General features: G+C 41.9%; 1 protein-coding gene across 1 annotated transcript in view; it reads left to right on the top strand.

The window, feature by feature from the left end:
• LOC142246613 (bile salt export pump-like) overlaps positions 1-21553 on the top strand; it is a 108481-nt gene that overhangs the window by 38430 nt on the left and 48498 nt on the right. The window contains exons 14-15 of the mRNA XM_075319683.1: positions 2009-2212; positions 21007-21177. Of these exons, the coding sequence (XP_075175798.1) occupies positions 2009-2212; positions 21007-21177 (375 nt within the window). The remainder of the gene's footprint in view (positions 1-2008; positions 2213-21006; positions 21178-21553) is intronic.

The raw sequence follows: 21553 nt of genomic DNA, 5'->3' as shown, positions 1-21553 counted from the left end.
CGGATACATTCCAGTTCTGTAACATAGTACACCGTAAATGATCCTGTAAATTCTTAAAGGGAACCTGTCATCAGAAATTTTGCACTAAACCTAAAAGATTCCCCCTCTGCAGCTCCTGGGCTGCATTCTAGCAAGGTTCCTGTTGTTCTTGTGCCCCCTTTCTGACCAAAATAAAGACTTTATAAAGTGGTACCTTTTTGTATTCAAATCTTGATAATGGTACACGGGGGTGGGCTCTCTGGTGTCCGTTAGTCTGCCTCCTGTCGCTTTAGGCCGTCCCCCATCGCGCAATTTCAAAGAGGTGATGTGAGGTAAGCTGGCCAGCGCTTGCGCAGAACGGTGGAGGCGGCGGTGAAAGCGCGAGCACGAGATTATGGGGGAGTAGTTGCTGATGAAAATCACAGCACCGCCCATAAACTCGCGCCTGCGCAACACGTCACCAGCGGTCACACTGTGCACATTGCACAGTCCCGCGAGAGTGGCACGGCGCATGCGCGAGACCTCGGACGCACTGGGCGGCCTCCTGAGGTATGAAATTGCGCGATGGGGGACAGCCTAAAGCGGCAGGAGGCAGAATAACGGACACCAGAGAGCCCGCCCCCGTGTACCATTATCAAGATTTGAATACAAAAAGGTACCACTTTATAAAGTCTTTATTTTGGTCAGAAAGGGGGCACATAAACAACAGGAACCTTGTTAGAATGCAGACCAGGAGCTGCAGAGGGGGAATCTTTTAGGTTTAGTGCAAAATTTCTGATGACAGGTTCCCTTTAATAGCTGCTAAGTAAAAAAAAACGGATTGACAAGTGAGAAAAATCATCCCACTTTTCTGGATGGAAATCGGACTGATATTTTTATACACTCTTGTGACCGCAGCCTAGGACCCAGGATTTCCTGTAAAGCTGTCCACTCCATTATTCCCTGGTGGTGGGATTGTTTTTAAATAGTCAGTTGTCATCAATCACAGCAGCTAGAAATCTGGTTTTGTTGTGATTCGTTTTAAAAATTTGAGGAATTGGCTTTGATTTCCATGAATATTAATTCAATAAAGTAGTGAGATTATCTTCACACTATCTGCTTAAATATTTTATTTTTTTTTAATTTTTCATTTTTTTTGAATACTTATTTTTATTCTAATTTACATGAACAATACATTCAAATGCAATTGTAAATTTTGAGAATTAAAGTGCAAAATGAAAAAAAAAATATAGCTAAAAAAAAAATTCTTAAAAAGAAATAAGAAAAATGTCCAATATTTGCTCAGGAGTTTACATACAATGATGTTCTTTCCATCTTAGCTCCTTTTTCCCCGCTTAGTTACTAATTTTCATACTTGACAACTCCAGCATGTCCATGTAGAGGGAAAATGTTCTCCTTATATCCGTGCCCCTTTCTGAAGTCCGTACCCCTTTATGCTTCTTCCATACCCATGTATTTGGGTGTCATTGAGGCATCACTGATTTTTTTTTGAGACTTTAGGAACTCTTTTGATAGTCCATGAGCTCCTATTTTTGGAGCATCTTGTACATTCAAGGAAGTTTGGTAAGAGTGCTAATGTACAAGTCGACATAAGACTCCGGCTCAAGGAATCTTTAGCTGACAAAATCCTCAACAAATCCAGGAGCGGTACTGCCGGATTATAGCACCACACTGATAATAATTAGAGATGGGCAAGCATTAAAATAATCAAAAGCTCATTCCTTGATTCGAGCTGGTCAGATGCTCGGATGAGCTTGACACATGTAACAAGCATTATAGAAAGTCAATATGCATCATTCTGCAATGGTGAAGTTGTTCTAGGCCGGCTAATCAAAAAAGGAACCAGGTTGCCATTAGGTAGGAGCTGGTTCTTATGGCTCCTTTCTGATGGACACAGATTACTGAAGTGGCAGCCACTGGACTATGTCCTGTAAATTGATTTGCACTGTCTCTAACCAAGGTTGCTAAATGTACAAGGGTGGCATCTTAAGTCTTCTGCTCGTCTTGGTAATTTTGTCCTCTCTGATAGGTGACGTTGGATGGACATGACATACGCTCATTAAACATTCAGTGGCTGCGCTCTCTGATTGGCATCGTGGAGCAGGAGCCGGTCCTGTTTGCTACAACAATTGCAGAAAACATCCGCTTCGGTAAGGACAGTGCAACAATGGATGATATCATCAAAGCAGCAAAAGAAGCCAATGCTTACAACTTCATCATGGACCTACCGCAGGTTAGTTTTGTTTTATGCAAATTTCATTGAAATACAAAAATTTTTTTAAAGTAAATTGCCTATTGTATGCTATGATGATCAAGATGTAGATCAGTATATTAGTCATCATCGATATATTATTTAAAGCAATTTTATGAGAGTTTCAAAATTATTAATTTTAGCTCAGCCCCATTCTAGTGAATGTGGGTGTTTGACTCTTAGCACTGCCATAATCATTGATTGAAGGAGTTGCAATGCTAGGACCAGGCACAGCTTCATACATTTTGTTTTTGCTAAGCTTGTGTCACATAGTGACTACCTGGGTCCCTCCAGGTATAATGGAACTCCCGGCTAGTGCCGCAACACACAGGGTACACTGGGAAAATGATACAATAGAGGGCTCTGGTTCCAGAGAGAGGGGACTGGGGTCACCTCCTAACACTCACATGAGACTGATCCCTGCACTCTCTAATGTCCCTATACGGGTCCTTCCCATGTCGCCGATCACGTGCCTAGGTCTTCAAGGACTCTAAACCCACCCTGGCTAGTGAGGGGCAGCAAGTCGCTAGTCTCCCAATGTGCTGTGACTAGAAATGATCAGTTTTAAGAATCGCAATTCATAACTTGTGGCTGATCATTATTTGAAACTTGCATTAGGGTAGGTGGTATCTGATCAATATCTGATCCAGGAACTGAATATTTTTGGGTCCGTAGCTACACAGATGGATTAATTGCAATTTATCTAAGATTAGTCCCTTAAACTCCTCATCTGATGGAATTAATAATGGCTCACTGTCCAAAACCGATGTTTCCCCAACTGATACTGATAATAGATTAAATCAAGAGATGATAGTTGTGTACAACTGGATAAGTATTGATTTTTAGGTCACCTCTTAATGGGTTTCTTGACTTTTCTCTTTTTCCTCAGGTGAGTTTTCTCTTCTTGTTAACTCTCAGGTTTATTATTGGAGGCTTTGAATTTATTTCACCCTCTCCTACACTATTATCAGGCCACTTTTGAATATTTAACTCTCCCTTTGAAGCCCGTCTCTTTACATTAGCAGTACTCTGAAATTCTTCATTAGATTTGTTGCTCCTAGTTTCCTCCTCACTGTTTTTTTCCCATTTCTCTTATCCCTTCTGCTATATATTCATTTTTTGTTTTGCTTGAGCTTTTATCATTCATTGACTTCCTTTCATGAATATCTATTTTGTGTCTAGCTTTGCCCCACTTATTACTCCTTCGTAAGCCTATACGTTTGTTGTGTAAAGTTTTGATAAGCCTGCCAGTTTTAAACTTTTGTTGTGTAAAATTTTGATACCCCTGCCAGTTTTAATATGTGATCTCAAGTATGCACATCACATATGGAGAGGTCTCGTGATGAAGTCTGGGAGTCTAGGAATAGCAGAATGTTAACACTAATTACATTACACACTTTTAAGATTCAGAATTTTAGGCATCCTGTCAATTGATACTGTATAAATGTCTTGGACAATCACATTAACCGCAAGGTTTGGCCTAATTTTCAAGGATAACACTTTTCTGCACCATGGCGCCATCCTTTCTGCATCTGCCTTCAGACTGCATCTCATAAAAAGATATGTAAACTCTACTGTTTGTGCCCTAATTATAGTTCCTCATTGCAAGCAGTAAATGTTCCTCAAATGATGAAGTCAGAGACAGATACTTTATTTTTGAGCTTCTATTTTATTCTTAGAGAAAATATTTTAAACAAGTCAAACTATTAGTCAGCAGTACATTCAGTTTATAGCATGGACATTTATTTCAATTATTTATTTATCGCCTAGAAATAAGGATATTGACTTTTTAATTATGTATTTGCTCATTTTCTGGAACATGGGACCCATCACCATCTTGTTTAGGTGACGGTTCACTGTCGGGAGCTGACTGGAAGTTATTAGTCTCTAGAACTTGTGGTTGATCATTGACGGAATCTTGAGGTTTATTAATTTCCTGATCTTGTGGCTGGTCCCTGTCTATATCTTGTGTCTCAGCACTGTTTGGCTCTTGAGGCCCATCATCATTATCATCATCCTCATCCTCCTGTTTAATATCTGACTCTCGGGACTGTTGAATATTTTCAGTTGGTAAATGCTCAAGTTCTGAAAATGTATGCTCATCAGCTGAACTTGGGAAGTCTTCTTCTGAAGGAACATTATGTAAGACTGGTTCCTGAAACTGTCCAACTGATGGAATTGGTGCAGGTAACAGATTATTTGTTGGAGATGATGGTTGTTCAGTAACTTGGACAATTAATGATTCTTTGGACTCATCTTCATGGCTTTCTTGACTTTTACTTTCATTTGATTCATTTGATTCATCCTCTTCTGAACTATCAGATTTTTTCTTGATGGTTTTAATTTTTTTCTCTTTCTGTTCTCCTTGTGCCTCATTTCTTCTTCTGTAGCTGTTATTTTTTTCTTTATTTTCAACTTTGCTTTGCGTATCAAACTTTTCCTTTGAAGCATGCCTCTTCGTTCTTACAATACTTTGAATGTCTTCTGCATTAGATTCCTGTTCTACTTCTTTTTGTTCAATTGCTACTTCTTTATTTGCTTCATCTGTTGCATGTGTTGCCTTTTCACTGCTACATCCTTTTTTGCTGTGTTTATGCTTATCTGCTTTACCTACCCATTCTCCATCCTGCTGACCTCCACTCTCTCCTGGCTTAAGACTCTTTTGAAAATATTGCCTTTCCCTCTCTCCTTGTTTCTGCTCTTCCCTTTTTCTTTGCTTTTGACCCTCACTTTCTCCTGTCTTGTACTCTTCCCTTTTTCCTGGCTTCAAACTTCTCTTATGTAAATCATGTCCTTCCGTATTTCCTGGCTTTTGCCCTTCTTCTCCAGGATTATGACCTTCCCTTTCTTCTGGCTTTTGCCCTTCTCCTTCTCCTAGCTTTTGTTCATCCTTTTCTCCAAACTTCTGTCCTTCCCTTTCTCCTGGCTTTTGTCCTTCTCCTGGCTTCTGCCCTTCCCTTATTCCTGGCTTTTGCCCTTCTCCTTTTCCTGGCTTCTGTCCGTCCCTTTCTCCAGGCTTCTGTCCTTCCCTCTCTCTTGGCTTCAAACCTCTCTTCTGTAAATCGTGCCCTTTTCTTTCTCCTGACTTCTGTCCTTCCCGTTCTTCTGGCTTCTGTCCTTCCCCTTCTCCTGACTTCTGTCCTTCCCTATCTTCTGGTTTCTGCCCTTCTCCTTTTCCTGGCTTTTGCCCTTTCCTCTCTCCTGCCTTCATACTTCTGTTTTGACGGGAATGTTGCTCTCCCTTTTCTCTTGATTTCTGCTCTACCCTTTTTTCTGGCTGGTCAACATTTTTTTCACCATTTCTATTTTTTTGCGCATGCCTATTATTACTCTCTTGTGTCCTTGTACAATTCCTCTCACTTTTCAATTTCTGTACTTTGTTAATGTCCTCTGATGAATTATGCCCTTTATCCTCATGACTGGAATTTAAATTATTCTCATTTTCAGACACCTCTTTTACATCCCTTGGTCCACTGGTATTATTTCTAGCAATTTTTACCTTTTTATCTTTGCTTTTATTCTCACTTGGCTTGTGACAGCAATGTTGTTCTGCCTGTATTCCTATTAAACCATTCTCTCTTTGCTGTCTATTTATCTTGTCTGGTTTCTCAGCCTCTGATATAGTTCGTACCTTTCTTTTCTGTCCATTTCTCTCCCCTGGTTTCTGAGCAAAAACTTTTTTTGGGCCATTTCTTTCACCTGGTTTATGACTTGTGCTATACCCATGCTTATTTATTGCATGTCTTTTTTCCCTTTGTTTGTCCTCATTTCCTCTCTGGCTGTTTCCCTCTGCTTTCTCCTGCCCCTGTTCCTCTTGTTTTGCCTGTCTATTTTCTGCTGCTCTGTCCTGTCCGTTTTTGCCACGTTTTGCCTGACCATTTTTTGCTGCTCTCGCTTGCCCTTGTTCTCCATGTTTAGCCTGATTATTTTCCTCTGCTCTTTCCTGCCCTTGTTCTCCATGTTTTGTCTGTTCACTTTCTGCTGCTCTCTTCTGCCTCTGTACTAACTGTTTTGCATCTCTCTTTTCCTTTGCTATATTCTGCCCTTGTTCTCCATGTTTTGTACATCTGTGGTCCGCTGCTCTCTTCTGTCCCTGTTTTCCATGTTTCTTTTTCTCTGCTCTCTCCTGCCCTTGTTCTCCATGTTTCTTTTCCTTTGCGCTCTCCTGACCATGTTCTCCATGTTTTCCATGTCTCTTTTCCTCTGCTTTCCCCTGCCCTTGTTTTCCATGTCTCTTTTCCTCTGCTTTCCCCTGCCCTTGTTTTCCATGTCTCTTTTCCTCTGCTTTCCCCTGCCCTTGTTTTCCATGTCTCTTTTCCTCTGCTTTCTCCTGCCCCTGTTTTCCATGTCTCTTTTCCTCTGCTTTCTCCTTCCCCTGTTTTGCATGTTTCTTTTCCTCTGCTTTCTCCTGCCCCTGTTTTCCATGTTTCTTTTCCTCTGCTTTCTCCTTCCCCTGTTTTCCATGTTTCTTTTCGTCTGCTTTCTCCTGCCCCTGTTTTCCATGTTTCTTTTCCTCAGCTTTCTCCTGCCCCTGTTTTCCTTGTTTCTTTTCCTCTGCTCTCTCGTGCCCCTGTTCTCCACCTTTTCCGTGTCTCTTTTTTTCTCCTGTCTTTTGCCCCTTTTCTCCTTGATCCCTTGGTAGAGCACTGTTAGGTACTTCCCGTTTTACCCTTTCTATGCTTTCATCGTTATTCTTTGTGATGTCCCCAATCGCCGGTTCCACTTTCTTAGTTTCCTGTTCTTCCTTTTCCACTGACTGTGTATGCTTATTTTTATGTGACTTGTTTTCTTTGCTGCCTTGTTTTTGCCTTCCCTCTGAATTTCTGCTTTTCTTCTCACACTCCTTTGTACACTTTCCTTCTCCACACTGATGTTTTATATGGTCACGTTCCTTAAGTTTCTCATTCCCTTCGTCTTGTACAGACTGATTTTCGCTAATGTTCCTTTTACCCCTTTTACTGTCATTTTCATCTTCTTTCTTTTTCTGGCTTATCTGCAGGTGGTTTTGCTCTCCTTCAGAACTATCATTATGTCTTTGCTTCCTTTCATGAAGATCTCTTGCATATCTCATCTTTTCCAGCGTACTAACCTGGTATTTACCATAGCCTGTATTTTGTTGTGTAGGATTTTCATTTGGCTTCCATAGTTTGTTTCTGTTATCTTTCTCCTGTGTCGTGGCAGGTTTTCCGAATTTCTTCTGAGCGAAAGCTGAAAACAAAAAGTGCAAATTCTTAACATTCAAAGAACTTTATTTTTCTTTCTTTACTCCTTTGATAGTTAAAATTTGGAGGTGAACAATCATTGTTTACTTTTATGGAGTTACATTTTATCCAGGTTTCCCGGAATTATCACACTTGGAGATTATCGCAGTAACTGGTTGCGGTGCTATATTATACAATAGCATCAATATGTGACTCTATTCCTGCACGTTCTATGGTATTAATGGAAATATATCAATACAACATTAATGTCAGGTGTTAATTAATATCATTTGTTGCTACTTACCCTGGAAATCAAGTATACATCTAAACCCACAGTGGAGTTCACAGCAAACATGGTCTGCCCTGCAGTCTGAATCTGTAGAACATGGCGGCGTGGAGCATGGGTCTGTCCAGTTTGGGTGTTTTTGCTTGACTTTGTCGTAAAGAGTGGTGTCGTTTTGTTTCAGAAATTTAGGACACTTGTTATATCTTTCCTTTTCATTTTGGACCCCTGAATAAATAAAGATGCACTTAAATGACCATATTAAACTTATATTACCTTTTCTACATTTCGCACCTCATTTGGGAAACCTTTTGGTTTGATAGAGTCATATTTCAATCACGACAATAATCATGTCTACTAGAAAACACTATATAGTAATTTCCTTACTTTTATAATAATTATCATTACTTTTTTTTTTAGATAAAACGTTAATAACAAGAAGAGTTTATCAAAAAATATTCGGAGGAACCTTGTCCGGTGACCACATCAGTCGTCTATGGCAGTGTTCCCCAATTCCAGTCCTCAAGAGCCACCAACAGTGCATTTGTTAATGGTTTCCTGAATATTTCACAGATGTTAGAATAATCACTTGTGCAGGTGATTATATTATCACCTAAGGAAATCCTGAAAACATGCAGTGTTGGTGGCTCTTGAGGACTGGAGTTTGAGAACACTGGTCTATGGCATACGGACCATTGGCCTGCCAACCTCCTCCTCCTGGCTCTGGTATGGCAGCAATGGACTATTGACAAGGTCACTGGACCAGGCTGCTGCAAATCTTTTTGGTTATCTCTATTAATGTTCTTAACATTATAAGTCACAGTCAATATCTTTAGAGTGAAACCCCAATAAGAGTAACAGCTATAGTGACATTATGGTAACCACCAAGAAAATAATAACTAAAGTGGTCCCAAAACAGAGTTATCACAGTGGTCTCATAACAACCAGTCATTAATCCCAGAAGCTAAAACCATAGGATATTTCCAGTTTCCCACTGTGATCGTGTTCTACTCTGAGCTTCCTCAACTGGGAGGGATTTATAGACTAATGGTGAGAACAACCAGAAATGACCCACTCCTACGAAATATGCCAAACTAATCTGGAGGAGACTTCTGCGTGATAGGAAGAGTTTACCACTGACCACTTTTTCCAAGAAAACAATATGGTGTCCCAAGACTATGAAATTGTTAGAAGTTTTAGCCTGTCTAAAGGAAGGAAGCTTCATCAAAGTGATTGGATCAACCCTGTAATCCTTTTTGTATTTGCCAGTGGTGCTGACTCCGATCAGTAAAATGTGTCTGACGTTTGATAGACAAAGCATAAAAGGAAAACAAGAAAAAGGAGTAATACAAATAGGGTCGGAGTCACACTTGCGAGAGACTCGCTCAAGTCTTGCATTGCATCAACCGGCACGGCCGCACTCTTTCCTGACAGGAGCGGGTTGTTTGCATGTATTTCTATGCAGCTGAGACGCTCCCGTCTAGAGAATGTGTGGCCTTGCCGGGTGATAGATGCAAGACTCGCTCGAGTCTCTTGCAATGTGACTCCGGCCTTACAGTAATTTAAGCCAAGTTACAATTATAAATGCACACCTGTTGTTATTAGCAGCTGTATGATAAGATCTCTAGTCTGGCCACCAGTGCATGCTTTCACGTGTAGACAAATGGTGGTTGTTTGATAACCTACTGACTTGAAATACAGTATAATATCATCGTTAAAGCCTTCCCGGCAGCTCTCAGACACCTCCTCTCATCACAAAGCTCTCCCATTCTTTTTTATTTAACCCCTCGAGCAGCTAAAGATATAATGTCTGCATTATATAACAGAACAATAATACAGTATGTGAGTTATACAACTCTTCTGACTCCCTATACTATCTGTTTGGACTATGTACAGAATCTCTGCTCTATCCTCCTCTATCTGTGAGATGCAGTTTCACCGTGCTCTTCCCTGCCTCCTGCTTGTGTGAGCTGCCAGGGAGGAAGCTTTCACAAGCACTAGGCAGTGAAGTCAGGCAGCACATAAAATGCTCTGTGTTCCTCCATGTGAGTCGGAGGACAGTAGTCCTATGTGACAGTTCTATCAGTGCTGCCATTATATAAGAGTCTGTCAACTGCATTGAATCAGAATTTAGAGCAATAACTAATATTTACAAGTTATATTTTCTGTCTTTGCAGATTTAGAGGCTTGTTTCTAGTGGGTTTAAGTTGCCATTTTTGCAAAAAGTCAACTATATCTACTGCTGTATTGATTGTGACTTTTGTAGCTATCTCTCAGTAACTGTGATAGATTGCTACTTTATATGCTTGTTCTAAAGCCTGCCTTACACGGTACGATCTATCGTACAATTTCACGATCGATCGTACCCGCCCCCGTCGTTTGTGCGTCACGGGCAATTAGTTGCCCGTGGCGCACAAAGTCGTTAACCTCCGTCACACGCACTTACCTGCTGTGCAACGTCGCTGTGGGCGGCGAACATCCTCTTCCTGAAGGGGGAGGGACGTTCGGCGTCACAGCGACGTCACACAGCGGCCGGCCAATAGAAGCGGAGGGGCGGAGATGAGCGGGACGTAAACATCCCGCCCACCTCCTTCCCTCCGCATAGCTGGCGGGTGCCGCGGGACGGAGCTGCTGTTCATCGTTCCCAGGCTGTCACACGGAGCGGCGTGTGCTACCCCGGAAACGATGAGCAACCGACGCCATTTTAATTTAACGAGATTATGAAACTGAGCGATGAGTACACGACTCACGATTTGTGAGCGATACTGCGTCACTCGGAGGTGTCACACAGCCCGACGTCGCAAGCGATGTCGGATGTGCGTCACAAAAACCATGACCCCGACGATCTATCGCACGATAGATCGTCTCGTGTAAAGCACCCTTTAGTCTACATATGTCTTTAGCAGCCATTGCAAGCGTGACATCCTAGAGGGTGATCTGGTAATCACTATTGCAAAAATGGTTGTTACAAAAAAATAGCAAAAATATCCATACTAACTAAATAAAGCTATAACTTTTATGTTTTATATTAGTCCTTTTTTAGCTGTTCCTCTATTACTGCTCCTGGACATATATTAATACATTTACAACTGGGTGTTACTATTTACCTCTCCACTAAGTAATGCTTCAAGTATCAGTATCAGACAAGCAGGGCCTGCGTCAGATCCCGGCACACCTGGGCAAGTGCCGGGGCCTTGGACCGCTAGGGGGTCCCACTCGCTGTTGGCAGGGAGCCAGAGACAAATATCAGTATTTCTATGTTTAACCCCATTACGACCGCGTTACGTTTTAAAACGGCACTAAAAAAGGGTACTTATTCCTTTCTGCCGTTTTAAAACGGCGGTCGGAAAAAAGGGTCTAGCGCCCCCCAGAGTCAGAAAATTTCCGGGGTCTCAGCTGCCGGGGGTAGCTGAGACCCTGGAGATCATGATTCGGGCCGGTTTTTCCGGTCCCCGCTCACCTGATGACCGGTATACACCGTATACCGATCATCAAGTTATAGTAAATGACCGCGCCGGTAAAAAAATCATTTATCTCCCATCTGGCATGATCAAACATGCCAGATGGGAGATACATCTTTTTCCCGGTTCCCTCCGGTCCCCTCGGTATCCCCAAAGTGCCCCCCCCGACCCCCAACCCCCTCCCGAAAATCCAAGATGGCCGCGCGCATTGGAGAGCACAGCAGCGCGCCGGCCGCATTTACAGTGTTCCTATGGTTTCTGTCGTATGTGCCATAACACATACGACAGAAACCTGCTCCCTAGGCCCTGCCGGGTCCCCCCCTACCCCGCCCCTGGTGTCCCCCGGTGTCATACATACCGGAGCGCTGATCCCCCGCGGCCCCCTCCTCCTTCTCTGCAGACGCCGGTCACATGTGCCGAGCAGATGACAGCTTCCTGTGTTCAGAGACGCTGGCTGCTGCTCAGCACTGTGCAGCTGTGACCCGGGGAGGGTGGGTGCAGCTTTTTGCACCCACTCTCCTCAAATGGAGGGTCTGCCCTCCTAGAAAATGGGGGATACGTTCCCTGAACGTGTCCCCCATATTCTAGAAGGTCCAGAGTCGACGTGGGACGTCCAAATGGATTACAGTGGATTTTTTTTTTCTTTTCAATAAATTGGTCAATCAGGGAATGTTTTGGGGAGTGTTTTTTCAAATAAATTTTTTTTTGTTGTCAATTTTTTTTCTTATTACTGTCAATTAGTTATGTCGGGTATCTGATAGACGCCGTGACATAACTAATTGCTGGGCTTGATGCCAGGTGACATTACACACCTGGTATCAACCCCATTCATTACCCCGTTAGCCAACGCACCAGGGCGCGGGATGAGCTGGGGCGAAGCGCCAGAATTGGCGCATCTAATGGATGCGCCACTTCTGGGGCGGCTGCGGCCTGCTATTTTTAGGCTGGGAAGAGTCCAATAACCATGGCTCTTCCCATCCTGAAAATACCAGACCCCAGCTGTCAGCTTCACCTTGGCTGGTGATCTAATTTGGGGGGACCCCACGTTTGTTTGTTTTTTTTAATTATTTATTTATAAATAATTAAAAAAAAAAAAACAGCTTGGGGAGCCCTCCAAATTGATCACCAGACAAGATGAAGCTGTCAGCTGTGGTTTGCAGGCTACAGCTGTCTGCTTTACCCTAGCTGGCTATCAAAAATAGGGGGGACCCCACGTCATTTATTTTAATTTTTTTTTTTTTTTTTTGGGCTAAATACAAGGCTAGGCATCCTTTAGTGTCACATGAAAGGCACTAAAGGGCGCCAGCTTAGAATATGCAGGGGGGTGGGACGTTATATATGTTTGACATCTATCCATTCATCCACTGTAGCATTTTACGCTGTGTGCCCACAATCAGGGTTTGCAGCGTTTTGGGCGCAGAGTGTTTTCCCTGCGTCCATAACGCTGCGTTGTGCAGTAGAAGCACAGTGGCAGGATTTTTAGAAATCCCGTGCCCACTGTGTTTCTTTTCTCCGCAGCATAAACCGACCTGTGGCACGGCTTCCCGAGCCTCAGCATGTCAATTTATGCTGCGGAGATGAGTGTTCTTTGCAGGTAGAATAGAGCTAAAGTCCACAGCAGCCTGAACCCAAATCGTGGGCATGGGCAGCTGCGTTCTCCCGTGGACAACACTCACATTTCTGCAGGAGGCTGACACTGTGTACTAGACGCCGTGTCGCTGGATCATGGCCACATAGCCTAAAGGCTACTTTACACGCTGCGATATCGGTCCCGATATCGCTAGTGTGGGTACCCGCCCCCATCTGTTGTGCGACACGGGCAAATCGCTGCCCGTGCCGCACAACATCGCGCAGACGCATCACACATACTTACCTGCCCGGCGACGTCGCTGTGACCGGCGAACCGCCTCCTTTCTAAGGGGGCGGTCCGTGTGGCGTCACAGTGACGTCACTGAGCGGCCGCCCAATAGAAGCGGAGGGGCGGAGATGAGTGGCCGGAACATCCCGCCCACCTTCTTCCTTCCTCATAGCGGCCGGGAGGCAGGTAAGGAGAGGTTCCTCGTTCCTGCGGCGTCACACATAGCGATGTGTGCTGCCGCAGGAGCGACGAACTACATCGTTACTGCTGCAGTAACGATAATCGAGAATGGACCCCCATGTCACCGATGAGCGATTTTGCACGTTTTTGCAACGATGCAAAATCGCTCATCGGTGTCACACGCAGCAACATCGCTAATGCGGCCGGATGTGCGTCACCAATTCCGTGACCCTAACGACTCCGCATTAGCGATGTCGCAGCGTGTAAAGCCCCCTTAACAGTGAGAAATTTGTTGCTACAGCAACATTTTTGTGAAGTACCTGTGGATTCAAAATGCTTACTATACTCCTGAATAAAATCCTTGAGGGGTCCAGTTTCCAAAATGAGGTCACTTGTGGGGGGTTTCTGATGTATAGGTACCCAAGGGGCCCTGCTAATGTGACATGGTGCGCGCAATTTACTTCAACTTTTCCAAAATTCAAATGGTGCTCCTTCCATTCCAAGCCCTCCCATTTATCCAAACAAAGGTTTTTGGCCACATGTGGGGTATCCCTGCGCTCACAAGAAATTAGATAACAACCTGTGGGGTACACGTTTTGTTGTTGCCTCTTGAAAAAGTGAAAAATGTGTCGCTAAATCAACATTTTTGTGAAAAAAATGAAAATTTCAATATGGCAACCTAAGCTTATCAAATTCTGTGAAGTATTCGTGGATTCAAAATGCTCAATATACACCTAGATTAAAGCCTTGAGGGGTCTTATTTCCAGAATGGGGTCACTTGTGGGGGACCTCCACTGCTTAGGCACCTCAGGGGCTCTCCTAATGCAACATGGCGTCCGCTATTGATTCCAGCCAATTTTGCAGTCAAACTGCACTCCTTCTCTTCTGAGCCCTGTAGTGTGCCCAAACAGTTGATTTCCACCACATACAAGATATCAACAAACTCAGGAGAAATTGCGCAATAAATTTCATGGTGATTTATTTCCTGTTACCCTTGTGAAAAAAAAAGCTACCTGGTTGAAGTAACAATTTTGTGGTAAAATTTTATTTTTTTATTTTCATGGCTCAACGTTATAAACTTCTGTGAAGCACCTGGAGGTTCAGGGTACTCACCAAACATCAAGATAAATTCCTTGAGGGGCCTAGTTTCCAATATGGGGTCACTTGTGGTGTTTTTTTGCTGTTTACGTACCTTAGGGGTCCTCCAAATGCGACATGGTGCCTGCAATCTTTTTCAGCCAAATTTCCTTTCCAAAATTCAAATATTGCTCCTTCCGTTCCAAGCCCTCCCATTTCTCCAAACAAAGGTTTCAGACCACAAGTGAGGTATCACCGCGCTCATAAAAAAGTGGGTAACAAACGTTGGGGTCAAATTTTTGGAATTACCTCTTGAAAAAGTGAAAAAATTGATGCTAAAGCAACATTTTTGAGAAAAAAATGAAAATTTTCAATGTGACAACGTAACGTTATCAAAATCTGTGAAGTACTTGTGGATCCAAAATGCTCACTATACCCCTAGATAGAAGCCTTAAGGGGTCTAGTTTCCAAAATGGTGTCACTTGTGAGGGGTTTCTGCTGTTTAGGTACCTTAGCGGACATGTAAATGCAACATGGTGCCCGCAATCTATTTCAGCCAAATTTGCTTTCCAAAATTCAAATATTGCTCCTTCTGTTCCGAGCCCTCCCATTTGTCCAAACAAAGGTTTCTGACCACATGTGGGGTATTGGCGCGCTCATAAGAAAGTGGGGAACAAGTTTTGGGGTTCATTTTGTTGTGTTATTTCTTCTAAAAGTGAATAAATTTGGGGTAGAGCAACATTTTAGGTAAAATTTTATTTTTTGCTTTTTTTCATTCCACTTTGCTTTAGTTCCTGTGAAGCACCTGAAGGGTTAATAAACTTCTTGGATGTGGTTTTGAGTACTTTGAGGGGTGCTGTTTTGAGAATGGTGTCACTTTTAGGTATTTTCTGTCACTTAGGCCTCTCAAAGTCACTTCAAATGTGATGTGGTCCCTAAAAAAATGGTTTTGTGAATTTTGTTGAAAAAATGGGAAATTGCAGATGAACTTTGACCCCTTCTAACTTCCTAACCCCAAAACATTTTGTTTCAGAAATTGCGCTAATGTAAAGTAGACATGTGGGAAATGTTATTTATTAACTGTTTTGTGTGACATAACTCTCTGGGTTAAGGGCATAAAAATTAAAAGTTTGAAAATTGCAAAATTTTCAAAATTTTCATCAAATTTCCGATTTTTTCACAAATAAAAGCAAAAAATATCGTTCTAAATTTATAACTATCATGAAGTACAATATGTCACGAAAAAACAATGTCAGAATCACCGGGATCCGTTGAAGCGTTCCAGAGTTATGACCTCATAAAGTGACACTGGTCAGAATTGCAAAAAATGGCCTGGGCATTAAGTACAAATCTGGCTTCGTCCTTAAGGGGTTAAACAAAGTGTTTGATTTTATGGGCACAATATATACTGTGTATTCTCATGTCTGGGCTTTATTATTATATACTCTACACGTCCCCTCTTTTTTGTGTGGTTTTCATTATTTATTAGGGTCTCAGGGGAAAACTTTTTTCCTTGCGGAGACTGTCAAACCAATGTGTCTGTCAGTGGTGAGGAGTCTTATTATTTATTAGGCGTTTTTACACACGTTACTTCTGCAGTGTATCTGAGATAAGGAGTTAACCCCTTGTTTCATAAGTATAGGGCATACTCTATTCAATGGCAATGCCAAGGCATCAAGAAATATATACATTTCTAGTAAGAATAGTACATTTATAGCACAATATATATAAAAGAATATGACTATGGTCAGCATTTTTGATTGGCCTACAGTGCATCCCTAGCTAGACAGGTGCCTCCCCTGTACAGATACATAGGGACAGACCTGTCAGTCTAGAGAGAATAGTCAAAACTTTCTGCACCTGAACCATTTTTGGGATTACCTGTATCCGTTAAAGCTAAAATCTATCAATACCTAATAATTCCATATTTTTAATGGAATAAAATCTTGTAAGAAAGTACGGTACATACACAATCAGTGGGTACTTACTGTTTGGGAGTACTCCCGCTGCCACTGCCCCAAGCAGGAGGGAGAAGATGAGAATCTTCATACTTGCTGACCCCAAGACTGCTCAGCCTTTGTAGATATAATTCTTCACAAAGGAGAGTTTATAATCTACCAGATATATCCGTCTGCTATCAGCGCGGATATTTATACAAGGCCGGGACCAATGAGCTTTACCCTGTATAATCAGACCCCATAATTAGAGAATTATTCCAGATCACTGAAACCTGTGATTACAAATTGTTAATAGAAACACCTTTGTTCTGCGGAGATTTATGTCATTCTATTGAGAACTCACATTTCATGTATTGTTGTCCTAATGTAACTCTCGGATGTGGACAAAGAAAACATTCAGCAATCCAAATGATCGTATAATCATGGTACAGATCCCTATATCGATATATTGTGGATGTCAATCAAAACGGGAGGACAGATAGATGACTGTAACTTAATTCAGGAAATATTAAGGATTGATAGATGGATGGATGGATGGATAGAGAGATAGATAGATGGATAGATAGATAGATAGATAGATAGATAGATAGATAGAACTAAGAGAAAAACAGTTACACACTGTAATGGCAAACTAATAAAGACAAATACATTTTTTAGAGGTATTTGGCATATTAAAATGGCCATTGCAATACTTGCCCAGCAGCCACGTCACAGCAATCTCCATTGCTGGGTCCTACTTTATACTGCATCTGTCTGGGCTCCTGAAAACCTTCATATAACGTCAGTGAGTGGCTATGGAAGTTAAAAACACATGAGGCTGATGGGTAAGTTGAGGGATGGAGTGCAAGGCCTGTCTAAAGGACATTACTCCTTTCTATATACAGTATATAGCAAAAACAAACAGAAGACTGGCAGCACTTCCAATAGGGTGAAAAGGTGCGTATCTGTTCATAATGAGTAATCCCCTACCTTACCCATTAGCCTAATGTGTTTTTAATTTCCATGGTCACTTGCTGATCTTATATGAAGGTTTTCAGGAGCCCAGACAGATGCAGTATAAAGTAGGACCCAGTAATGGAGGTTGCCGTGACGTGGCTGCTGGGCAGCTATTACAAAGGCCATTCTAATATGCCAAAGACCTCTAAAAAAATGTTATTAGCCTTTATTAGTTTGCCACTACAGTGTGCGACTGTTTTTCTCTTAGTTATATTATTCATTATAACAGATATGCCCCTGTTCACACTACTGGAAGTGCTGCCAGTCTTCTCTTTTTTGATAGATAGATAGATAGATAGATAGGTATATAGACACATAGATAGATAGGTACATAGATACAGTCATATGAAAAAGTTTGGACACCCCTATTAATGTTAACCTTTTTTCTTTATAACAATTTGTTTTTTTGCAACAGCTATTTCAGTTTCATATATCTAATAACTGATGGACTGAGTAATATTTCTGGATTGAAATGAGGTTTATTGTACTAACAGAAAATGTGCAATCCGCATTTAAACAAAATTTGACAGGTTCAAAAGTATGGGCACCATTATCAATTTCTTGATTTGAACACTCCTAACTACTTTTTACTGACTTACTAAAGCACTAAATTGGTTTTGTAACCTCATTGAGCTTTGAACTTCATAGGCAGGTGCATCCAATCATGACAAAAAGGTATTTAAGGTGGCCACTTGCAAGTTGTTCTCCTATTTGAATCTCCTATGAAGAGTGGCATCATGGGCTCCTCAAAACAACTCTCCAATGATCTGAAAACAAAGATTATTCAACTTAGTTGTTCAGGGGAAGGTACAAAAAGTTGTCTCAGAGATTTAAACTGTCAGTTTCCACTGTGAGGAACATAGTAAGGAAATGGAAGAACACAGGTACAGTTCTTGTTAAGCCCAGGAGTGGCAGGCCAAGAAAAATATTAGAAAGGCAGAGAAGAAGAATGGTGAGAACAGTCAAGGACAATCCACAGACCACCTCCAAAGACCTGCAGCATCATCTTGCTGCAGATGGTGTCAATGTGCATAGGTCAACAATACAGCACACGTTGCACAAGGAGAAGCTGTATGGGAGAGTGATGCAAAAGAAGCCGTTTCTGCAAGCACGCCACAAACAGAGTCGCCTGAGGTATGCAAAAGCACATTTGGACAAGCCAGTTACATTTTGGAAGAAGGTCATGTGGACTGATGAAACAAAGATTGAGTTGTTTGGTCATACAAAAAGGCGTTATGCATGGAGGCAAAAAAACACGGCATTCCAAGAAAAGCACTTGCTACCCACAGTAAAATTTGGTAGAGGTTCCATCATGCTTTGGGGCTGTGTGGCCAATGCCGGCACCGGGAATCTTGTTAAAGTTGAGGGTCACATGGATTCAACTCAGTATCAGCAGATTCTTGACAATAATGTGCAAGAATCAGTGACGAAGTTGAAGTTATGCAGGGGATGGATATTTCAGCAAGACAATGATCCAAAACACCGCTCCAAATCTACTCAGGCATTCATGCAGAGGAACAATTACAATGTTCTGGAATGACCATCGCAGTCCCCAGACCTGAATATCATTGAAAATCTGTGTGCTGTCCATGCTCGGCGACCATCAAACTTAACTGACCTGGAATCGTTTTGTAAATAGGAATGGTGAAATATACCTTCATCCAGGATCCAGGAACTCATTAAAAGCTACAGAAAGCGACTAGAGGCTGTTATTTTTGCAAAAGGAGGATCTACAAAATATTAATGTCACTTTTATGTTGAGGTGCCCATAATTTTGCACCGGTCAAATCTTGTTTAAATGCGGATTGCACATTTTCTGTTAGTACAATAAACCTCATTTCAATCCAGAAATATTACTCAATCCATCAGTTATTAGATATATGAAACTGAAATAGCTGCTACATAAACCCAAATTGTTATGAAGAAAAAAGGTTAACATTAATAGGGGTGCCCAAACTTTTTCATATGACCGTACATAGATCTGCAGATCACTTTTGGGACAGACTCCTAGAAAGGATTCTCTGATGTTTGAAAAAGTAAAAAAAAAAGACTTACAAAAATGAAGTATTATAGTTTGAAGGAATGGTTCAAATAATTACATTTATTTAGACTTAAAGAGAATCTGTCATTTTTCTTCATCTCCATCCAAACCATTTATATTATTTTGTAGCCCTTTAACAATTAAGTAAGTTTATCCCTGTATGATCACAAAGTAATGTTCCAGCAGAGAGAAAACAAAATTTTTAAGTCATATTTTTGGAGATGCATTGAGGTTTCACGATGCACTTACAGCTCCTCAGCCTCAGTCATATTGTATTTTCTATCTAGCAGCACCCTCTCCTGGCTGATTGACAGGTCACTGGCTGCGTATCAGGCAAATTGCCTGTCAATCAGCCAGGAGAGTGTGCTGCTAGATAGAAAACACAATATGACTGAGGCTGAGGAGCTATAAGTGTACCATCACATCCCAATGCACTTTCATATACCTCTATACAGAAATTCAAAATGCCATTTCTTGCAGCCGGACCTTCACTTTCAGATCACAAAAGGAGAACCTGACCTATCTATTTATGGGCTATACAAGAATTGGGGAGGTTAAAGTTTCTGATAAGATGTCTTAAGGGTGCTTTACACGCTGCGACATCGCTAACGATATATCGTCGGGGTCACATCGTTATTGACGCACATCCAGCGCCGTTAGCGACATTGCAGCGTGTGACACCAAGGAGCGACGATCAACGATTGCAAAAAACGTCAAAAATTGTTGATCATTGACACGTCGCTCCTTTTCATAATATAATTGGTGGTGCATGCCGCTGGTTGTTCGTTGTTCCTGCGCTGTATGTGACGCCGCAGGAACGACGAACATCTCCTTACCTGCGTCCACCGGCAATGAGGAAGGAAGGAGGTGGGCGGCATGTTCCGGCCGCTCATCTCCGCCCCTCCTCTGCTATTGGCCGGCCGCTTAGTGACGTCGCTATGACGCCGAACGCACCTCACCCTTGAAGGAGGGATTTTTCGGTGGTCACAGTGACGTTGCTGAAAAGGTATGTCCGTGTGACGCTGCCATAGCGATAATGTTCACTACGGCAGCGATCACCACATATTGCACCAAAAACGGGGGCGGGGGCTATCGCTCGCGACATCGCTAGCAATCACCTGTACTGTACTATATATATGGTAAATGAGAGGATACACCATCCTTTAAAAGTTCAATCCCAAGAGAAGATTAGGTTTTTTTACCACGAAAAATGTGAATCCATGACTCAGTCTACCATGGGAGATGGTGAAAGATGTAAACAGTTGAATTAAAAAAAGACTTAGATGATTCCTTTTAATAAAATACCATTTGTCATATTTATTTGATCCTATGTGATCAAATCTCGAGATCAGAGAGGAAATTTTCTTCTTTTAAAGCAGGTTGGCTCATCCCTTATTTTCATTTGCCTTTCTTTCAAGCAGAAGGAAATAAATCTAAAATTTAATCCTAGACCTCCGTTTTCAGATCCCTCACCCCTTCCTTAATTGATCTTGATGAACATTTGTCATTACTAAACTGTTCTATGTAACTTTGGGGCTATTAAAAAAGTCATGTGAGGAATCTTCTCCAATGTTCTTGACCTTTGTTGCGGTGCTTCTGCTATTTTACTTCAGGGTGTTAGAGGTCATGCGGCTGTAGATATGGGGTATACTATATACAGGTGGAATGTAGTCATCATCACATATTCCTCAAGTTCATAACACTTTTTTTTATATTTTTAGCAATTTGACACCATGGTTGGTGAAGGCGGAGGACAGATGAGCGGAGGACAAAAGCAAAGAATTGCGATTGCAAGAGCTCTTGTCAGGAATCCCAGGATCCTCCTTCTTGATATGGCCACATCTGCTCTGGATAACGAAAGTGAAGCCATTGTCCAAGAGGCCTTAGATAAGGTAAAGCTATGCTAACAATCTCCAGCATTAAATCCTTAAAGGAATAGCCCATTATATATTTTATATTAAAAATGGACCCATAGTAGTATTAAAACAAGGAAGAACAGATATCTACTCACTCCCAGGCACGTCCGGATAACATTACCACATCATTTACCCACACAGACTACACTGGAGATATACCTTACCAGTCTCACCCACTGGGTGTTAATTCATATAAAATTACCTTGGCCTTTTGCCTGCAACCAGATAGGTGTACCCCTTCCTGACAACAGATTGTAACCTGTATTAAATAGTATTCACGGACCTTTGAAGCCTGGCACACACTTTGTCTTCAGTCCAAATCCCCACACAAAGGCCCGGGAGGCCAAATGTT

This window comes from Anomaloglossus baeobatrachus, chromosome 7 (assembly GCF_048569485.1).
Source record: "Anomaloglossus baeobatrachus isolate aAnoBae1 chromosome 7, aAnoBae1.hap1, whole genome shotgun sequence".
In the NCBI taxonomy this organism is placed as follows: Eukaryota; Metazoa; Chordata; class Amphibia; order Anura; family Aromobatidae; genus Anomaloglossus; species Anomaloglossus baeobatrachus.
This window is presented reverse-complemented; position numbering and strand designations above follow the sequence as displayed.